Source organism: Falco biarmicus, chromosome Z, assembly GCF_023638135.1.
Source record: "Falco biarmicus isolate bFalBia1 chromosome Z, bFalBia1.pri, whole genome shotgun sequence".
Lineage (NCBI taxonomy): Eukaryota > Metazoa > Chordata > Aves > Falconiformes > Falconidae > Falco > Falco biarmicus.
The window spans coordinates 69,642,980-69,662,600 of NC_079311.1; the positions used below are offsets into that span (position 1 = coordinate 69,642,980).

The following is a 19,621-nucleotide window of genomic DNA, read 5'->3' on the forward strand; positions in this document are numbered from 1 at the left end:
ACCAGCCTTATGTCGTCGGTTTCTGTGTCCGAGCTTTATCTAACCTTGTTGTGAATACCCAAACCCTGCTTTTAGTATTTCTGGACAAATCCCCCCTCAGACCCGAGGTGCCCGCCCCCTGCGCCAGCGCGGCAGCGGGCGGCAGGGCGGGCAGGCGCCTCCCACCGCGGCGTGGGGTGGCCGCCGTCCCGGCGTGCTTTGCGCAGCGCTGCGCCGGCGGGGCGGGCCGTGGCGCCTCGTGGGGCGGAGGGGGCGGCAGCGGCCGCAGCGCAGGTGGGCGCGGCGGGGCGGGCCGGGCACACGGGCTTCTCCGCACGGCTCCGGGCCGCCGGCCGCGGGCTTGCGGCGGCCGTTGGTGAGGGGCCCCGGTGCGTTTACAATGCAGTAAGTTTTGCTGAGGAGCTGAAGCGGGGGAGGAATTCTGTAGCAGCCTGGCAGGAGCCAGCGGCAGGTCCGTGTTCCGTTAACGCGGGTGCCCGTACGTTTTGTGAGGGCTTAACATAAGAAGCGGTGACGTGGTGCTTTACCTAAAGACAGGCATGTCACTTACTTCTAAGGCTCCCTGACAGTCTTGGCTACGTTTTTGCGGCTGAGATGACAGTACATTTCTGTTTCTTAGTGACTGAGGAGATGGCTGATGAGGGACTTGGGTGCTGGGCGCTGAGACAATGCACACCCTTTCCTCAAGACATGAAAATTGTTGATCTCTGTAATTTTACGTGTCTGACTGCCGCACGCCTGTCTTGCCTTCATCCCTCTCCTTAGCTACACATACGGATTGTATTTTAATCTTAAATTGGATTAGCCGTTTTATGTGCTGAATGTTGTAATTAATGAGGGTAACACATAAATACTCACGCGTTTTTCTTCCCTTTTTGATTTTTTTTTTTCTGTCTAGGATGACAATTTTTTCTTCGGATGGATAGTACTGTGGTCTGCTTCTCATTGCTAAATACTTCTAGGATATTTCTTTCAACTCTTTTAGGTACATCTCAGTTCCAAAGTACTTATTAAGGAGAAGGTCCACGTTTTGGTGTCTTGATACCTCTTTTCAAACACTTTAATTTATGATATCTGAAATTAAAAATGTAACTAAATCTTGATTTTATTGGGGTTTTGTTTGTTTTTCTTAATTTTCTCATGGTTTAATTCAGTTTTTTCCTCAGTATCTTGGTAGAATCCTACAGATTTCTAGCATGTTTTTGTCCTCTTTCCTCTTCAGCCTTCTTCCACACTCCAACCTCAGTTATACATTGCAATTTTCTGACCCCAAAATACTTGCATTATCAGTTCTTCACATTGCTTTAGGCTCAGATCGACTTTTCCTTGAGATAATACGTATCCTTGAGCTTTTCATATAAATTAACATCCAATATCAAGTAATGTTTTTTAGAGATTATGGAATTATAAGGCACTACTGCAGTCTTTTGACTTCTTGCATAAAGTGCATAATTGTACTGATTTTATGTGTTAAATTCCTGTATGTATTCATGTACCAAATAATGACCTGCAAAATGGTGGCAAAAATTCTGGAGAGCAGTGTTCCTAAATGATAGGTTTAGCCATTGGATTTTTGTTTTGCTCTTAACAGCATGAATTGGAAGGGCTTTTAGTGACAGCTATTTCTCTAAATGCATATTTAGAGTGCTTTGATCTAAATATCTTCTTGTGTCGGTAATTTACAAGTTAATTTGTGCATTTGTTAAAATTATTTTAATAATTTACTTAAATGAAATCAAATATATCAGCAAAATTGTGTTTTGTGGGAATAGGTGGACATTGTGCCTAATATTTATCTCATAAAACAATGTAATGAAAAATCACAACTCTTAAGCACTGTTACTTTATCAGCTGTTGTGTGCATGTGTTTTATGTAAACTCAGCCTAAATCCTTCCTTCATTGTGTTAACTGACCAGCCATAGGCTTCTAAGCATTCTTGTGTAGTACATCTGTTTCTCGCTGTTCTAACAAGACTGTAAGCTCTGCCACTATGTTTTGAGATCTATATGATAGAAAAATCTGTGACACTTTATTGTGATATTTTGTAAACAGTCTGAAAATCATTATATTTCAGAGAAAAAATATAGTTTATAGTTTTACATAAAAATTTGTAATATCTGCAATTATTTTGGTTGAACAGAATTTTGATTTTTCTAGTCTGATTTCACTTTTGATCTGAAGAATATTTATACTTATGCCATTGTAGCTGGCAATGTGATTTCATTTTTACACAGGCAGCTGTCATTTTTGTCTTTAAAAGATGCCAGAGACAGACTGTGTAAAAAGAACAGTCATGCTATGGACATGGCTGTTGACTAAGGGTAAACTGAAGCCACAGTTTTGCTTCCTGTTCTTAATTCTGGTTTAGAGATACCCATTCACATATTGTCCTTGTTTTCCAGTTGGAATTGTTACTTTTATTTCATGACACACAAGTCTGTTTTGGGGGTTTCTTTTAAGTCTCTCATACTTTATGCACGTGTTAATGATATTCATAGCAAAGCAGTGTAAACCTGTCGCAGAACTGGCACGGACCTCGGTTGCTTTTGAATTTATAGGTCTTTACTTATATATTCCAAAGTCACTAATTGGCCTGGTGATACTTGTTTTTAAAAAGAGATCCCTGAACATGACTCAGGTATGTTTCATTAGGTGTAATTCTTCCAGACACACAGTTACAAGGAAAAATCTGTTAGAATCCATCTCTGTGTATTTTGAAATGCAGTTACTTAAAACAGAAGGCTGGAAGTGCCCTTTTCTGACTGCATGGCATTGGGGTTTATTGTCTTTTAATTATCGTCTTGTTCCATCTTTATTTGTGCCCTTCTCTCATTTTATGGTCTTTTTTTTTTTTTCCCTCTTAAGCCCTAGCTGAAGTTGCTTTTAGCTCAATTATATTTCAGGAATTCATGAAAAAATTGTTGCTTCTTTCTGTATTTTTTTACTATCATTCAGTTTTCTTGTATGTTTTTTAGAGAGTTTGAAGAGCTTTGTGTATTATTGGTGCTTACTGATGCCTGGTTTGCTTTATTTAGGATGGAAGAAACGGTGTTTGGTCTTTCCTGCATTGGACCGGGCAAACGGGATTCAGAAAGCACAGAGATTCAATGCTGAGGCATAGAGCCCATTTGCTACTGGAATAAGGCATCTGCAATGGAAAAAATACATTCTCCTAGTAGCAGGGTAAGTTTGATTCTGAATACTGGTGTGCTTTTTAAAGGTATGTTAGGTATGTTGCTACATCCGTTCTTCACAGATTGTATTCTTACACAGATTTTATGGTAATTTTAAATAAAAACCAATCTGACGTGATGGTTATATAGAGTAAAAAACTGTGAGAAGATCCCTATTTGTTCCTTAAAATGGGATTTATTCAGCAATGCACTGTATATTATACAGTCACCCACTAGAAAATGGCAGTTCCAGTGTTTTAGACTATACTTTGTGTCTACGTGTTCATTCAGAAGAGGCACGGTCATGGTTAACAGACTCTAAACTTGACCCACTTTTTTTCATCTGTGTGCAAACTCCATGTATTATTCATGCTTCCTTCTTTTAACATTTTCCAAATAAATGATTCAGGGGTCTTTTCTCTATAAAGATCAGCGTCAATAATATGTCCTGTGGATAGTTCTACAATAAACAGGCATGTAAATAATCTGGAAGAAACATTTTGTATTTTCTCGATCTTGTAATCAATAATGTGTTTAAAATCATAGACTATTATTTATCAACATTGTAAGTCGTTAGAAGTACTCATTTTTAAAGGAAGTCTAATACATTCATGTAAAGCTCGTTTAGAATAAAAATTTACTTGGTAGAACTGTATGAAGAAGGTTTATCAAGATATAATATATTGTACAAAAATAGCAAACTGTTGGGAATAATCAGTTTTTAGATAGGATGCAGGCTTGGAAACTGTGGTCTATCTCCATGACTCCCCAGAAATACAGAAAAACATGTAACAGTTGGGATTGTTAGAACTGATACTGTCCTTCAAAGACCGCTTTCAGTGTGCTTAAGATAGAAAATATGTCATTTATATGAGGATTTTTATTTCAAAAGCCTTCTTTTTCATGTTATTACAGAAGTGAGTACTCTGTCTTTATAATCCAGGTATCCTATGATTGTTTTTTGGGAGTGGGGTTGGGTGTGCCTTTAAGATCTTGAATTGGTTCTGGAATTTCTTTTGAGGTGTCAGGCAGTTACTTAAAGACAATAATTATTCCCAATAAATCAACTTGTAGGAGAGGGTTTTATAACAATTACAGAACATGAATAGTTTTTTAAGTTTTTTAAGTGATTAGTAATGCTAATAACACCTTTATTTTAAAATTAGACAGTCAGCTTTTGAAAAGTAAAATTACTGAAATCAGGTTTCTTTTTTTCTGAAAAAAAGAGCTGTTACTAAGAGTGTGTGGCAGACCGTAGATAAGTCCTAAAAGTAACAGTAGTTTGCTGCAAGAGCAAGTGCTAAGGAAAAGGGTATGTAGTTTTGCTCTGTAAGGAGTTTTGGTTACTTCTTTGACTGGTTGTTGGCTTTGTGTTACAATAAATAGTGAAGGTACTTTAGTGGTTCTGGTTTTCTTAATGCTTATTCTACATGCCAGTCTCCAAGCTAAACAAGGGGGTGCTCAGAGGGGGGTACTAGGGTGATAATACATATGTTTACAAAGTATATAAATGAAAATAGTGGTTTGGATTATATATTTGAAACTCAGTTTTAATATTTGTTGCATAGAGAGATTTGAAATTTTTGAGCATCAGTCCTAAGAATCCTCCAAATGGAATCTTTTTCTGTTGTCACAGTGTAAAGGATTTAATTTAATGAATATCATGTATTTAAGACCAGGAGGAATCATGAAACATATTCAATGTCATAGACATGTTTCAGATTATTTTGTAAAATTTGAGATTTCAGAAAGTGGAGTTAGAGCTGTCTGTGTTACAGTGGTGCTTCTTCTAATTAAAAGAGGACAAGTGTTTTAATTCAGAGCTGTAGTGTTCAGGTCAACAAATTAACTGAAATAAAAAATTTCGTAGGAATATTAAGTGTAAACATTGAATTTGGGGGTTTTGTGCTGTCGTAGCTGTGATAAATGTTTTGTGCTAATGGACTTTTTTCTTGAATAGTTTTCTTTCTGTTCTCTGACATTTACAGAACAACTGACAATACAAAGGACAATGCACAGTGTATATCTTGATGACATTTTGTGTGCTGTGACATGGTTTTTGCCATGGCATCTGAGACTGAAAAGGCCCATGCTCTTCTCCAAACTTTCAGCACAGCTTCAGTTATATCTAGTCTAGGTTTGGGGCTATTCTGCTTTGTAGCAGACAGACTTCTGCAGTTTTCATTCATTCAGCAAAATGACTGGCTCCGAGCCTTCTCTGATAATGCAGTGCATGGTATACTAGGAATGTGGTCCTGGGCAATAGTGATTGGACTTCGGAAGAAAAGTGACTTCACTGAGGTCACTCTGGCTGGCTTCCTTGCCTCTGTCATTGATGTGGACCACTTCTTTCTGGCTGGCTCCCTGTCGCTAAAGGTAAGTTAGTAGATCAGTGATTGTTTATTTTTGTTCTTAAGTTTTACTTTATTGTTATTCTACCAAATCCTAAACAAAAGATGTTCCGATGATACTTTAATTAGATACATTTTTAATAGATATATAGGAATTCTATTTGTATGCAGTTAAGATTTTAAAAGCCCTAAAAATATTTTGTCTACTGTTAAATTCTGCTTCTTACAAGGCTCTGAAAAGAGTTCTGAAAGCCCTTGTACATGATATCCTATGTGTATAGCATATTTACTTTGTTCTATAAGTTAAACAATTAAGTGCTGCCATGTGCACTTTGTGTATAAAGTGGATTACTCCATTTCTGTTTACAATAAAGGGTGGAAATACCTGGAAAGTAGATAATTGAGCTGCTGTTTGATTTCATTCAGTCTTACTGAGTAGTACATTTGGGTTTAGCTGGCCCTAAATATTTTTCCCACAAACAAGCTGTATGTGAGCAGTCACCTTTACAAAGGCAGTCCTGAGTTTGCCCTCAAATATAATTCATTGTAAAAAACAAACAAACAAAAAACCCCAAACCAAACACCACAACCACACCCCAAAAAAAGAACAACAAAAAAACCCCAAAGACCAAAAAAACAAAAAAGCAAGTGTCAAACTTGTTAATAGAACTAAAAGGGTGAATTGGCTCCTGTTAAGGAATGTATGTGATAATCATCTATTTGCAGAACTGCTTGTTAGGACAAAGTTTCTCAATAGGATTAGTACTACCAGGTTATGGAATTCTTACTCAGTGGTTCTCCAGTGTTTTAGATGTGTCATGTTTCTGCTTCCACATTCACATACATAAATATATATATCCCTATCTTCTTGCCTACTCTAAATATGCATACCCAGCGTTCACTGACCACAACAGTCTCTTCTGTATACCCTCTGATATATTGGCACCTTCTGTAAGCTCTAGCTGCCCCAGCCCTTGCCACAGTTCTCTAACACTCTCCAGGTCTCATACCTCAGGCAGACAACACCAGCTGGCTCCTGATCCCCATGGCTAGAGCCCTGCCACTCTACATCAGGCATTTGCTCTGTACAGCAGCGCAGTTCCTCACAGGCTGATTATACTGGTGTTGCTAGCATACATATACATATATGCTACTTACTGTCCCCCCTGCAAAAATGTACGCTCCCACCTACGGATGGACCTGCATAGGAGAAGGGGAAGATACCAACCTTAATCCATTCAGCCAGAGCATAACTGAGTTGTTTGACCATCTGTCCTTCTTTCTTCTCCTTCAGTTTGCTCGTAATGCTGTTACAGTCTTCATGTGGATCACAAAGGAAGTAGCTCCTAGGAAGAAGAGGAAGGAAAGACGTGGAGGGAAAATTACTGTTCTTTGTAATCCTTTAATTAAAGTAAAACAATGCAAAATAGTTTACCATTTTTAAAAAAAATATGTAGGAGACAGGTAAATGCAAGAAGCATTATTGCTTATAATGGAGATGTAAAATTCAAACTTCTGGTGGTAAATCAGGTTTTGTTTACATACAATATCCCTATTTGTTGTAGGGAAAAGACATTTTCCTGTTTGTACATTTGTTTAGTTTCCCCCTTATATTTGACAGTCTTTGACAAAGAGGCCATTTTCACAGAGTCAGAGTGGTTGTAGTTGCAAGGATCCTCTGGAGGTCGCCTTCTTAATTCCCCTTTCTGAAGGAGGCTTACCTGAAGCCAGTTGCTCAGGACAGTGTCCAGACAAGTTTTGAGTATCTCTATGGATGTAGACTACACAACCTCTCTGGGCAACCTCCTGTCGTGTGCAGTCAGCCTCACAGTGGAAACGTGTTTCCTCACATCAGGAGGAACCTCCTGTGTTTCAATCTGTGCCTGTTGCCTCTTGCCCTGTCAGAGGACACCACTGGGAAGAGCCTGGCTGTCTTCTCTTTACACCCTCCCTTCAAATACTGGTACACCTTGATGCCATCTCCCCTGAGCCTTCCCTTCTCCAGGCCAAACAGTCCCAGCTCTCATCCTTTCCTCATATGCAAGATGCTCCAGTCCGTTCACGATCTTAGTGTCCCTTCTCTGATCTCAATCTCCAGTAGCCACATCTTTCACTCATAGTGGGGAGTCCAGAACTGGACTCAGCATTCCAGAAGTGGCCTTACTGGTGCTGAGGAGAAAGGGAAGGATCACCTCCTTCAACCTGCTGGCAACACTCCTAGTGCAGCCCAGGATACCACTGGCCGCCTTTGCCACAAGGTCACATTGCTGACTCATTCAGCTTGTTATTAAAGAAGTTTAATTCCCCCAAAACTTTTTCCAGCCAGCCAGCATCTAGCTTGTACTGGTGCCTGATGTCGTCCCTCTCTAGGCAGTCTCTAGTTCTTCCCTTTTCTGTACTTTTTGCATATGGGAATACTATGAAATTATAAAACCATATAAAGAAAAGGAAAGTTACTTTGGTTGATTAATGTGTCCTGTAATATTATCATTTTGGTATAGCATTTAAATTATAATTTTTCTCATGCATATTTTATTTAAAAATCAGAAAATGCAAGTAATGAATGGCTGATTATTAGAAAGTGTTGTTAAAATTTTATTGCTGCTTTTTCTTGCATTTGAGATTACCAGTATTTTTTCTTAATTATGACCACTAGATGACACACTTCACCAATGTCTGTTTAGAAAGTTGAGTGTTGTATCAGAGTTGAGTGGTGACCTGTCGCTTCACTACCATCAGTGAGGCAAGGTTAAATACGTTTACACTTTACATGATGGAGAATGCTTGTGTAGCCGATCTCTAGTATCCCAAACAAAGTAAATTATTGCAATTTCATCACTAATTTGTTCTTGAGTTGTTTCAGTTCCCAAGCAGCTAGCAGTTGTTTTCTAATGTCCAGCCTAAAGTATTGTTGATAGTTAGATTTGTTTTCTTTCTAAGACCTCTCTGAAAAAGACAGCTGATTGCTGTGATCTCCCAGAAAATGCTTTTCAAATCAAAAACCACAATAGAATATATAGTGGTAGAAGGTATCACAGGTAAAAGAATAGCCTTTTAGTAGCCAAACATACTTAGCTGAGGTAAGAAGGCAAGGTACCCAAAGGCTTTTTCATAGTCATTTCTCTACAGACTCCTCCCCCTTCCATACATTAACGGGGCTGATAAAGGATGTTTACTTGTAAATCATATCCTGTGTAGGTCTTTTGACCCTTACAGCACTGACAGTATTACTCTTATAACCAGGAAAACCATTATGCTTTACAAAAAGTGTCTTCTTGACTAAGTAAATCACAGAAAAATCTGGGGTGTCTGGATTTATGTTTTCTACACCTCTTAGGTTTTTTCTCATCTCCTCCGGATTGCCCTTTGCCTATATTACCTGTAAAGGGTCCTGTTCCCAACTTGTGTATAGTATTTTAGGTGAGACTTCATTTGAGCCAAATAGCATAGATTAATTCCTTTGAATGTCACATGCATACAACACTTCCATCTTTTTAAAAAGAAAAAAAAAAATCTGTTGAAGTTTTTATGTCTTCTTACAATGCCATCAGAGTCTTTTTAGTTTATGATATAATGAAATCCACACAAATGTTTCTGCTGTGTTAGTGCCTGGCTAGCTAGACCTGGTTTTAATATGTGACTTTTCTTTGCTCAGTTTAATATGATGCACCTTACCTTTTCATGTGGTAATTTCAGGCTGTTGCCTATGTAATTTAGTATGTTGTGGGATACTTTTTTACTATGTATTTGTTAGTTCCAGTCTCATTCTTCCCTCTTTAGATTGCAGGATTGAGAGTAATTGATTTGAGAGATGATAATCTTCACTGCTTATGCAACACGTTACTAAGGAACTAATAAAATAAGAAATCTAATTAACTAACCACACCACTATTACTAATTTGTAGCAATAGTATTTTTCACATTACTGTACACAATTATCTATAAAGCTTTTCCTCATCACTCTTAAATCTAATGACGGGTTACTTTTCTGAAGTAACCCTTCTATGCAGTGCAAGGCAGTATTGCCTTTGACATGCAACTGCTACCTTCACGTTGCTCGAGTCATCTACTCCTGTTCCTGCTGACACAGCTCACTGCTTGGATTATTTGGTTGTTGGGCTTTTTTTTCATGGTGTCATCATTTTTCTGGAGTATTCAGTGTAAATAGTCACCTATGGTATTTATGTTTACTCTGATAAATACTTGTGTACCAAGTAGTGTGTGACCTGCCCTTTTGGCCACATCATTTTTGCAACAAGTGTAAAGTCTACAAAGACTTTGCTACTTAGAATTTGTAATTCTTTGTATTCTTTGTGGGGTTTACTGTGTGTTATGTGCACAAAAGTGTTGAAGAATCTGTCTCATTGACTAGCTCTAAAAGCAAAAGTTACTGCAGCCTGCCGTCATACTCACCACTGCTGATGAACAAGAACAGCGTGATGGGCTGTTCCCAGTGTCCCGCAGGCTTGTAGCCCAAACACTCGCATTGCAGAACAGACATGCAGAAATGGCTAGCTTGCTACTTAAGACTCACCAGCTTCTAAAAGTGTAGAGAAAGCAGCTGGGGCCAAACAAGATTGTAGCAGCAAACGTATGAAACAGAGCTGGTTAATGTGCTGCTGCTAACTAATCTGGGCTACATGAGAGCATTTCTGGAATTGGAGAATAAACTTTGCACACACACACAATTAATTTAACATTGAATTCACACATCATCCTCAAAACTCAGGATGTTACGCTTGTGAAGTGAGGGAGCCCATGTTGTTACATAAATTCCATGGTGTCATTTTAGGTATTAAAGAGTTTGCTTAGATTGTGCTGCATGATTGTTGTCTCCTGGCTCCAGCTGCTCATTGTAGTTTGTGAGAGGGGCTGGAGGAGTAGGAACTTCAAGATCTTGCACCTAAAACATGTAAAAAAACCCTACATGTAAAAATAAAAACATGTTCTAAAACTGAACATGTAGGCATATGCAAAGGTAATTTGTATTATGAATATATCCTGCTTGCAGCTGCAGCCTGATGTCTCTTACAGCGGGCTTTCCCCTAAATTCACCCAAACCACGTTCATCTCTTTCCAGGAGGTTTGAGGCAGAAAAGGCTTTTTAAGATCCAGTGACTTATAAAGGCAAACAAATTTGCCTGTTAGGAAAAAGTCTTAACAGCTTATATTACCAAGTAGAGCTATGTGTTTGACTCTTGGACTTGGCAATTCAAGGATGTAAATGTGCCTCTAGTTGCAGAATGTAAAAGAGAAAGCAGGCTATTCCCTCAGAACTTGGGCAGTAGCATTTCTGAAGCCTAATGACCGTACTGCAATTACAAAATAGGGTTTTCTTGTGCTAAAATTGAATGCTCAAGTTTGCTGTGTGAACAACCCTGCCTTCTAATATTTGTATAAAAAAAAATTAAGCATCACCTTCCCAAAACTGGATAAAGATTGGCACTAATGCTGATAACATTGCATACATAATTTAACATTAACATTCTCCTTACTGCATTGCTCTTGGCACCTGACCTGTGTAGGGAAGAAGGGAAAGACTTATTTAGACTTTGCCACCGATTTTTTCAAAATGCAGAAATACTGACCAGATATCAATAGGTTATCTGCCAAAATGTATCACTAGCCAGGGTGATTTTTCAAAATTAGGCTAATACGGACTTTTGAGGCTCTTGCTGACAGTAACAAAAATCTGACTGTAGGGCAGTTGAAAAACCATTTCACCATCACAAGATTTTGTACTTTAATCCATGAACAATCTGTTTGGATGAAAAGAAATTAAGTTGTAGAAGATGCACCCTTTGCACTGGTTTTAAGGAGTTGGGTCCGTACCATTACAGTTAAAAGTTGTTGAGACAGTTCGTGAGCTTTTTAATCCCATCACCTGGTCAAGAGAGTCATGGACAAGCATGTGGTGGGAAGCTAATAAATTGAGCAAAGCTTTCTGCCAGCTTTTTAATGTTGGCTTTGGTTTAAAGTACAGACTCTTTATTTCAAGATAGTCTGTAAGTTTCTATCTCTCTTTCTTGGCTAAAGCTACATCAGAATTTCCTTACAGAGAAGACAGGGTTCCAAGCAGTTGTCTAAATTATCCATGAGAACTTGATGAAGTTACACCAGAGTCCCACTGTCAGGTACCATAGCTGCAATAGTTAACACAACTGAACTATTAATGGGTTACTGCAGAGGTCCTCAAACTACAGCCCACTGGCTGGATACAGCTCCCCAGGGTCCTCAATCCGGCCCCCGGTATTTACAGACACCTCCCTCCCCCCCCCCCCCCCCGCCTCGCTGGGGGTTGGGGGGGGAAACCAAGCAGCCGCAGATGGCTGCCTGCCACTTCAGCCGCGCCGGCCCCCTGGTTAAACAGTTTGAGCACCCCTGGGTTACTGGCTGGTGTCTTGTAGCTATGCTTCGTTTGCTTTCTGCAAGAGATGCAGTGAGGGATGTGTTCAACATAATGATCAGATGCACCGTCATGCACAAAGAGATGCCTCTGGGGCCTGTTAGTCTTTCCAAATGTTCACCAGTATCTGAATTGAGCCAATTAATATTGCATCAGCACCTGTATAGATCTTTTAGTAATGGGCTAGTATTTCTCCTGTGCTTACAGAAACAAGAATCTACTTAGTTTGTTACTTAGAAATCCAAAATATTATTACTTAATTTTTTTTACTGTCTTTGAACTTGTGGAGATAGTTCTTGCTCTTGCTGGTATGTACATCTGGAATATTTTGTCAAATACGTATATTAAATTGATAAATACCACTTTTAAAAATGGCTAAATTTTATCTCACTAGCTGGACATTCACCTTAATTAAAACCAAATACCAGGCTTTAAACTAAGGTAACGTTAAACAAGTTGTTGATATAAAAACCCCAGTCATAAATGGTACAAATGCTGGCTTCTGAACTTGCCTTTTGCCTTTTCATAAAGAATACTCTGTCAAGGCAATTAAAATACATGTAAATTAGATCATATTTTTGTTGTATTGGAAATTACTCTTCTGTTTTAGATACTGTCCAGCTGCAACAACTTCACGGGTTCTAACTGTGGTATAATACAGGATGTATTTTTGAAAATGAATGCCATTAAAGTATATGAAATACTTCAAGTAAAGCATATTAAATATTTCAAGTGTATTGTGTAGTTGTTCTCCTTCCAGTTATCTTCAAATTAAATACAAATAATCAGTGCAGCAGACTGTGCAAGTTCCTGTATACTACATGACAGTATGACAAATAGCTTGCCTCATCCGTCTCCCTCGCTGTATTGCCATTGGTGATGCTTAGTAGGGTGCATGATTCATATCATACAAGAGAGAGCAGCACACAGCTCTGGCGTATCTAAATATAGTCATACTGTTGATTTTGATCAACTACAGTGGAAAGGAACAGTGTGTTTTTCTTTGCACGTCCACTTAGCCACTTGATAGTACTTCAAACCTTTCTTATGATTGTAGCCATTGCCAATTATATTTTTCTTTTCCGCAGGCTGCTCTGACTCTTCCACAGAGACCACTTCTTCATTGTTCTACTGTGATTCCTGTTGTGGCTCTGACATTAAAGTTTATTATGCACCTTTTCAGGCTTAAGGATTCATGGTGCTTTCTTCCCTGGATGTTGTTCATATCCTGGACCTCTCACCACATCCGTGATGGGATTCGTCATGGCCTCTGGATCTGCCCATTTGGAAAAACTCCTCCTTTACCATATTGGCTGTACGTGGCAATTACAGCATCTTTACCTCATCTATGTTCATTTGTTATGTATTTAACAGGCACTAGAGAATTAATGTCTATAAAACATGGAATCCACATTGATGTGTAATAATGATAACTCTTAAAGTTGTTTGTATTAACACTTGAATTAATGGAAGTTAATGATAACTCTTAAAGGTTGTTTGTATTAGCACTTGAAATAAGCTGTTTATCACTGAAATGGTTTCTTTATGTTTCCTACAACTTCTGAGTTAGGCATTTTAAGGCTGTGGAGCCAGTTACAGCTCCTGTGTGAATTCCTTGTGGTCATAGAAACCTATTTAATGAATGGTAATGATTTAATGTCTATACCTTCCCCTTGTAAATATGTAGTCTTCCATTATAATTCATGCCTAGCTTGCTGATTCATAAAGTACTTGGTGTGCCTCTAGTAATGACATCACATTTTACTGTCATGGTGCTGTTCATCTGATCATTCACTTTGGATTTGTATTCTGCCTTTAGATAATACATTTAATCTAGATAGCATTTGTATGGCACTTTACAAATGTAAAATACTATATAAATGCTAAGTATTAGTGAGAATTTAGTAGTGTATGGCACTTAAAAAACATGTTAGTCTTTTGGATTTTATTTGTTTTCCTGTTGGACTCCTGTATTCAACTGTTTTACAAGAAATTCTGTTTGTATTTCACAATGCACAACTGCGTATCAGCACATCTTTGAACACTGCTATCATATAGTGTTTCTACTAAATACTGTTCCTCTGTAGTTGCTTTGTACTGATAATTGCTAGCTATTATGTGTGATTGGAAAGAAGATAGTTGGTTACAGTATTATGTGCATTGGCCAAACTGTTTAGTTTTTAAAATGTACTAATTATGAATATTACTTGATTTTAAACTAAGAAATTCTAGTGAATATTTAAGGATTGTGTAAAGGCAAACTTATTTATTACAGTAAAACATAAGCTTTAGGGAAGATTCAGGAAGGTATAAGGAAATGAAAATTGCTCAGAATGTGAGTTTGCTTAAAGACCTTCCTACTGTACTCATAAAGAGTATTTTCCATTAAGTGCAAGATCATCCTTATTATTATAAAATAAAATGCATTATTATTATATGGATACAGACATTTCCTTATAAATAAGTTCCTTAAGGAAAAATGTTATGATGTTGCAGGTTCATAACATAGTAATTTGCACTGTGACATTTGTTTAAAGTGGGTTTTCATTTACAGAAATTCCTCAGAAAAAGTACCAAAGTAAAAATTAAGCTCTGGGCTAGTGTACAGTGTACATGCTGAGGAATGTCTATTAATAATTGTTTTGGTAATTTTTTATTCCTTGAATTCCATTGGCCAGTAAGGAGATGGGGCCTTAATTATTCCAGTTTGTGACAAATAGCTGTCAAAAGGGATTATTTTTACGGAAGAGCATGTATAGGGTAGCATGTGCTGAACTTAGGTTATCAAAGAGTGCAAAGATGATGTGATGCATTCATACTACATCTACATTAGTAAAGGTATATTAGTACAAAGTACAAAAAAATTACAGAAGAATACAGGGATCTTCTATGGCTGCAGAGTGCTAAAGACTCTGCAGTTACAGAGCTAGTTACAGAAAGTGTTTCACCCTTTTGAAATGTGCCTTCCCACAAAAAGAACAGTCTCTGCCCTGTTTGTTCTTCATGTTAGAAGTGTATGCTTATGGAAACTTGTCTGACAGTACAGCGGGCCTGTTTAGCCTTTATTCTAATACAAATAAAAGTTTTTTTCTTGGAAAGAAGATCGGAGAAGCAGAACATTCCTTAAAGGATTATCCTCATACCGTGGATTTCTGTCTTTTATAGTATGTAAAAGTTTCCCAGAAACAACATCAGAAATGTCTTGCTTCAGAGCCCTCAGAGCAAGAACTGTCTTTTATCCAAAGGCATGATGGTTTAGTAGACGAGGAATGTTGCTTGTTCATTTACTTCTGACCTATGTTTTACACTATAGGTTATGAAATGCCAATAATATATTTTGTGCAAGAAGTGAACACTTAAATGTGTGTAGAAAGTTTTCTGTATTCTTGTTTCATGGTATAATATTTGTATAATTTTGTTTTACTCAGATTTCTTGCAAAGGGGAATGTATATAGGAACAAAGTGAAGAATTACATGTTCTCATTTTTAGATTGTAGCTGTAGCTTTTTTGATAACTGTATGTCCACCAGCAGTCCTTTAGGATTGGTACTGTACTCTCTTGCCTATGTTTAAGGATCAGTTAATGAATGCATCTTTAGTAGTTTAAAAAACACGGCTTTTCATTCTCTGTATTTCTAGCTAATTGTCTGTGTGGGGATTACAATAATTTTCAGCTGTATTTCAAAATTATTTTTCTGATCATGTTCTTACACCAGTTCTACCACAGCCATACGTGAGCACCACTCAGAAATGTAAGGAAAGCAGTAAGCACTTGTCTCTCCCTCCAACAGAGGTGGCAGTCTCACACCTCATCCTGATGTTTACGCAACTTTAGCTCAGTCCATTGACAGCTTTTCAAGGTAAACTGACAAGCTGCATGTAATGCTGTAATTTGTGGGTAGACAGATTAGAGAACAAAAGAGAAGTTAAATATTTGTTTCAGTTTGTGTTACCTAGGAGGTGCCACCTGCAAATTATGAATTGCCTAACAGTTCCTTACCAGCACCTTTCATGTGCATTTCAAAACTATGCATCGATACTGGTCACGTGTTGCAAAACCATGGCAAAATTAAACCAAGATACTGAAAACGTAACAAATTTGTGCTTTACTGCATGCATTACAATAAAGAGTAAATGTGAATTACAGAAAACATGTGAACTACACAAAAAAATTAGCAAACTCAAGCTAATAATGTTATGCATAATGTTGCACATCACTAAAATATCAGTTATTTCAGTGGCTCATTTACTATGCTAATCTAATTTTTTTCCATGTATCTTCTAGTTTACTTACAAAGCTGAACAAAGCGGAGGGGGGGCTTCTGACTTTTTTGTTAGAACTTGCTGCTTTTTTTCCTGCTTAGATGGATTGATGTCATAAAACGTAGGTACTAATAATTGCCAAGCTAAAATAAAAATGTTGGGATTTTTCTTCTCCCCAGTCCTCTAGAAATAAAATAGTTCCTAATTCCCTAGTGGCCTTAACAGAGAGAGTGAATACATTTCCCATCAGTTTATATTCTAGTTTAAAATGTAATCTGTATTTTCGCATGACAGTGAAGTATACATGTATATGTATATGACAGATACATATACAGTGAAGTATATTGTATCATGTGCCTTTCATTGATTATTGGTAAGTGAATTACTCAGAATTGATGCTGTGCTCCAGGGAAAACACTGCTGAGTTTGAATTAAACTGAAACATGCAGGTCATTGGTATTAGCTTATTATCAGAAGAGCATTTCCTTTGCTAATGGAAATAAAATTCCAGAAAGAGAGAGAGGGAAGGTGTCAAAATTCAGTCCAAAAGAAATATTTGTACATAGTTACTTTTGAACACGTGTTTATATTCCATCAGCTACTGTCAGTATGAAAGTAAATGATAAAATGCATCAAAAGAATACATGTCTGTTTAAGTAATGGAGCCGATCTAAATTATGTAAATTACACAGATTTATTCAAGGCAGAAGAAATTTTTTAAGTGTTCCACACATGGACTTTAATCAACTGATAATTTTGAGTCCAGAAGTTAGGTTTTGTTCCCTTGCTACGGGCAGACCTTGCATTGAAACCAGGGACTGTCAAGTTAAAGTACCCTTTGCCTTCATTACAAAAAAACAGTAGTAACACATTTTCTTGAAATAACAAATTGTTGCCTTCAGTTCTTTCTTAAAATTCCTCAAGTTTTACATCATCTACATTGAATTATAAATTTGCATGCTCTGTTGTAGGGCTGTTTTCTGTTACTTGTAACATAAACCCACTATTAAGTAGTACTTGCATTTATAGATACATATATCGCACACTGGTGTTTCCTTCTGTGTTCATATAATCATTTTCCATTTGCTTAACCTAACGTGTACTGAATTTTCTAGGGGTAAGGAGAAGTGTTTAGATGTCTCAATGACTAGGAAACCTGGGAAAGCAACTACTTGGCAAATACGTTTTCATGTGTTGTTAAGGAAATCTTCAGAATATTGAAAATAGAAAAAAATTGATACCATATTCCTTTTGATGGAAACATTAACTAGATTTCTAGGCAGTTTGTAAAAACAGATATTTTAGTCAAAATTAATTGACTGAAAACATTTGTATTAGTAAATATGGGTGGAAAATCTGTATGAAAATGGATTTGTATACTGAAACTTTTGCAGGGGTAATTGACTAAGTCAGACTGTGTGCTGTTGCCATATCCACCACAGAAACATTCCTTTGTCCAAGGAACATTACTAATGTTCATGGAGCCTTGCTCGTGTTGCCAAGGGAATTTAATCTTACTTAGTCATAGTTGGTTTTCCCGTTACATATTGCGTGACATTGAGTAAGGGGTCCTGGTGTGGGGCAGTTTCCTTGATCTGCTGTCCAGTCCTTCGCAACAATTTTTAAAGATAAGCCAAAGAAACTGGTAACTGAGTTGTGGTACAGTAACTGTGGTAAAGAAATGAAACGAGGGTGGCAGGCATAACAATGCCATAAGGAACTTGAACTTACAGGCTTACAATGCTGCTATTTTCACTTTTACATTTTCATTTAAATTGCTGATAAGTCAAACAAAACCAACTTTTTTTTATGTATTGCTGCCAACAGTTTAGAAGCATATTTTGTGATAACTGCTCTAAAATTATGAAGTGTTTCTGGGGCAAATGAATACTGTAAGATTTGAGTAATAAGGCTTTATCAATATATTTTCAACAAAATCATCTATGTCTTTTTGCTGATTTAACTATATATAATGTATAGACACAAGCACTCAGTTATTTCCTGGTCTTACTGTGGAAGCATGCTTGGGGAATACTCTAGCTAGCAAAACCTTTTAGCAAGTAACTTTTGTTTCAGTAGTCCCTGGAGAGAGAGAGATCTTCCTTTATTCTAGGCATGTTTTGTTAATATGAAGGTTTGCATGATTTGCCAGCATCTTTTGGGTGAATGTTTTGTACACCTTGTGCATCAAACATAAATAAGCAAAACAAATGCACTTAGAGCTTCATACCATAAAAATGTATGCACATGAATTATTTTTTTTTTCCCAAAGTAAAAGCAATTTAACATGCTCTTGCATCTTGCATCTTGCATCATGCATCTTGCATTTACATGTCTATATAAATGTTGGCCAAGTGGTATTTCTAGTGATTTTGTATGGCTACAGAGACATCAGCAGTGTTTCATGCACTCTCCTGGTGCCTGACTTAGATCAAGTTGGGTGAAAAGTGTGCTTCTGCTTCAGTGTACCTGACCCAGATACCTCAGCTGGGTTTAGCGGACTAAATAGAAGACGTGTATCTCATAGCAAATCATCAGAGTCCCTTTGTATTCAGTGTGTAGCTAGTCAGTCTGTTCAGCAGTGCTTCAAATGTGATTGCTCCTTCCCTAAAAGAGATGCCTACTTCTGGTGCACTGAATTGCATTTCAGTCGCTGCCGATTGCGCTAACTAGATGGTAGCTGACTAAAATTGGGATTATATGTTGGGTTGTTTTCCTGTTATTGACCGTGATTTCCTGTTGCTGGAGAAGGAAACCGTCTCTTCAAGGACTTTTATCCAGGAGATGCTTTGACATGCAGAGAAACATGAAAAAGTGGAACAACTGAAGGCAGTTCTCATGAGGCACTTCACATCACTTCTAGACTTAACATTTCAGAGGAAGGGATGACCAGCTTTTTAAAATGAACTGTAACTTTTTAAAATGCAGAACAAACTTTTATTGTAAAATTAGACTATTTTCTTTCTCAAAATCAAAATCTCCAAAGTCAGGAGTTTTTTCTTTAAAAGATTTAACAATTGCAATCAGTGTCATGGCTGAAGTTTTCAGTGCTAAGTCTTTGCTTCAGTTTATGTTTCTCTGAAAAGTGATTTGCTGTAGCTCCAATGTATGGGGACTTGGACTGGGAACCATGAATCTGTTAAAAGATTGCACCTCTTTTTCCCTTGAAAGTTGACTTGGAAGAGGCTCTACCTGTGTATCCTACAGCAGAGCTTGTACTAGGTACTGTCAGTCTGAATGGCAATATATAAAAGCTGATCACCTGTTACTGTAATGATGAATATTTATTGCAGTTAGAAACTTCTGATGTTAGTTTCCAGTGCTACCAAGGAGAAGTGGGTTGTTGCCATCTTCTCGTTCAGTATGAAGAAAGGAGTGCTGCAGTGTTACTTAAGGAAAACCATGGCTTTAGTATGTGGTGCATAGG

The 19,621-nt window shown here is 37.6% G+C and overlaps 1 protein-coding gene across 3 annotated transcripts; it reads left to right on the forward strand.

Moving 5' to 3' along the window:
• Nucleotides 1–226: 226 nt before the first annotated feature.
• Nucleotides 227–18,497, forward strand: TMEM267 (transmembrane protein 267). Of its 3 annotated transcripts, none has more exons than XM_056324611.1 (4): nt 227–451; nt 3,037–3,184; nt 5,163–5,550; nt 13,020–18,497. In XM_056324611.1, exons 3-4 carry the CDS (start codon nt 5,227–5,229, stop codon nt 13,353–13,355), a joined length of 660 nt encoding a protein of 219 aa, XP_056180586.1. In that variant the 5' UTR covers nt 227–451; nt 3,037–3,184; nt 5,163–5,226; the 3' UTR covers nt 13,356–18,497. The 3 variants fall into 3 exon arrangements, with proteins under 3 accessions (XP_056180586.1, XP_056180587.1, XP_056180588.1); XM_056324612.1 differs by lacking the exon at nt 227–451 and adding an exon at nt 471–985; XM_056324613.1 differs by lacking the exons at nt 227–451; nt 3,037–3,184 and adding an exon at nt 3,205–4,486.
• Nucleotides 18,498–19,621: the final 1,124 nt, after the last annotated feature.

Bases quoted from the DNA above. Each gene is read 5' to 3' on its own strand.
- TMEM267 (XM_056324611.1), top strand. From the start codon at position 5,227: ATGGTTTTTGCCATGGCATCTGAGACTGAAAAGGCCCATGCTCTTCTC. The intron at 5,551-13,019 runs GTAAGTTAGTAG...TCTTTTCCGCAG, and splicing joins CTGGCTCCCTGTCGCTAAAG to GCTGCTCTGACTCTTCCACA.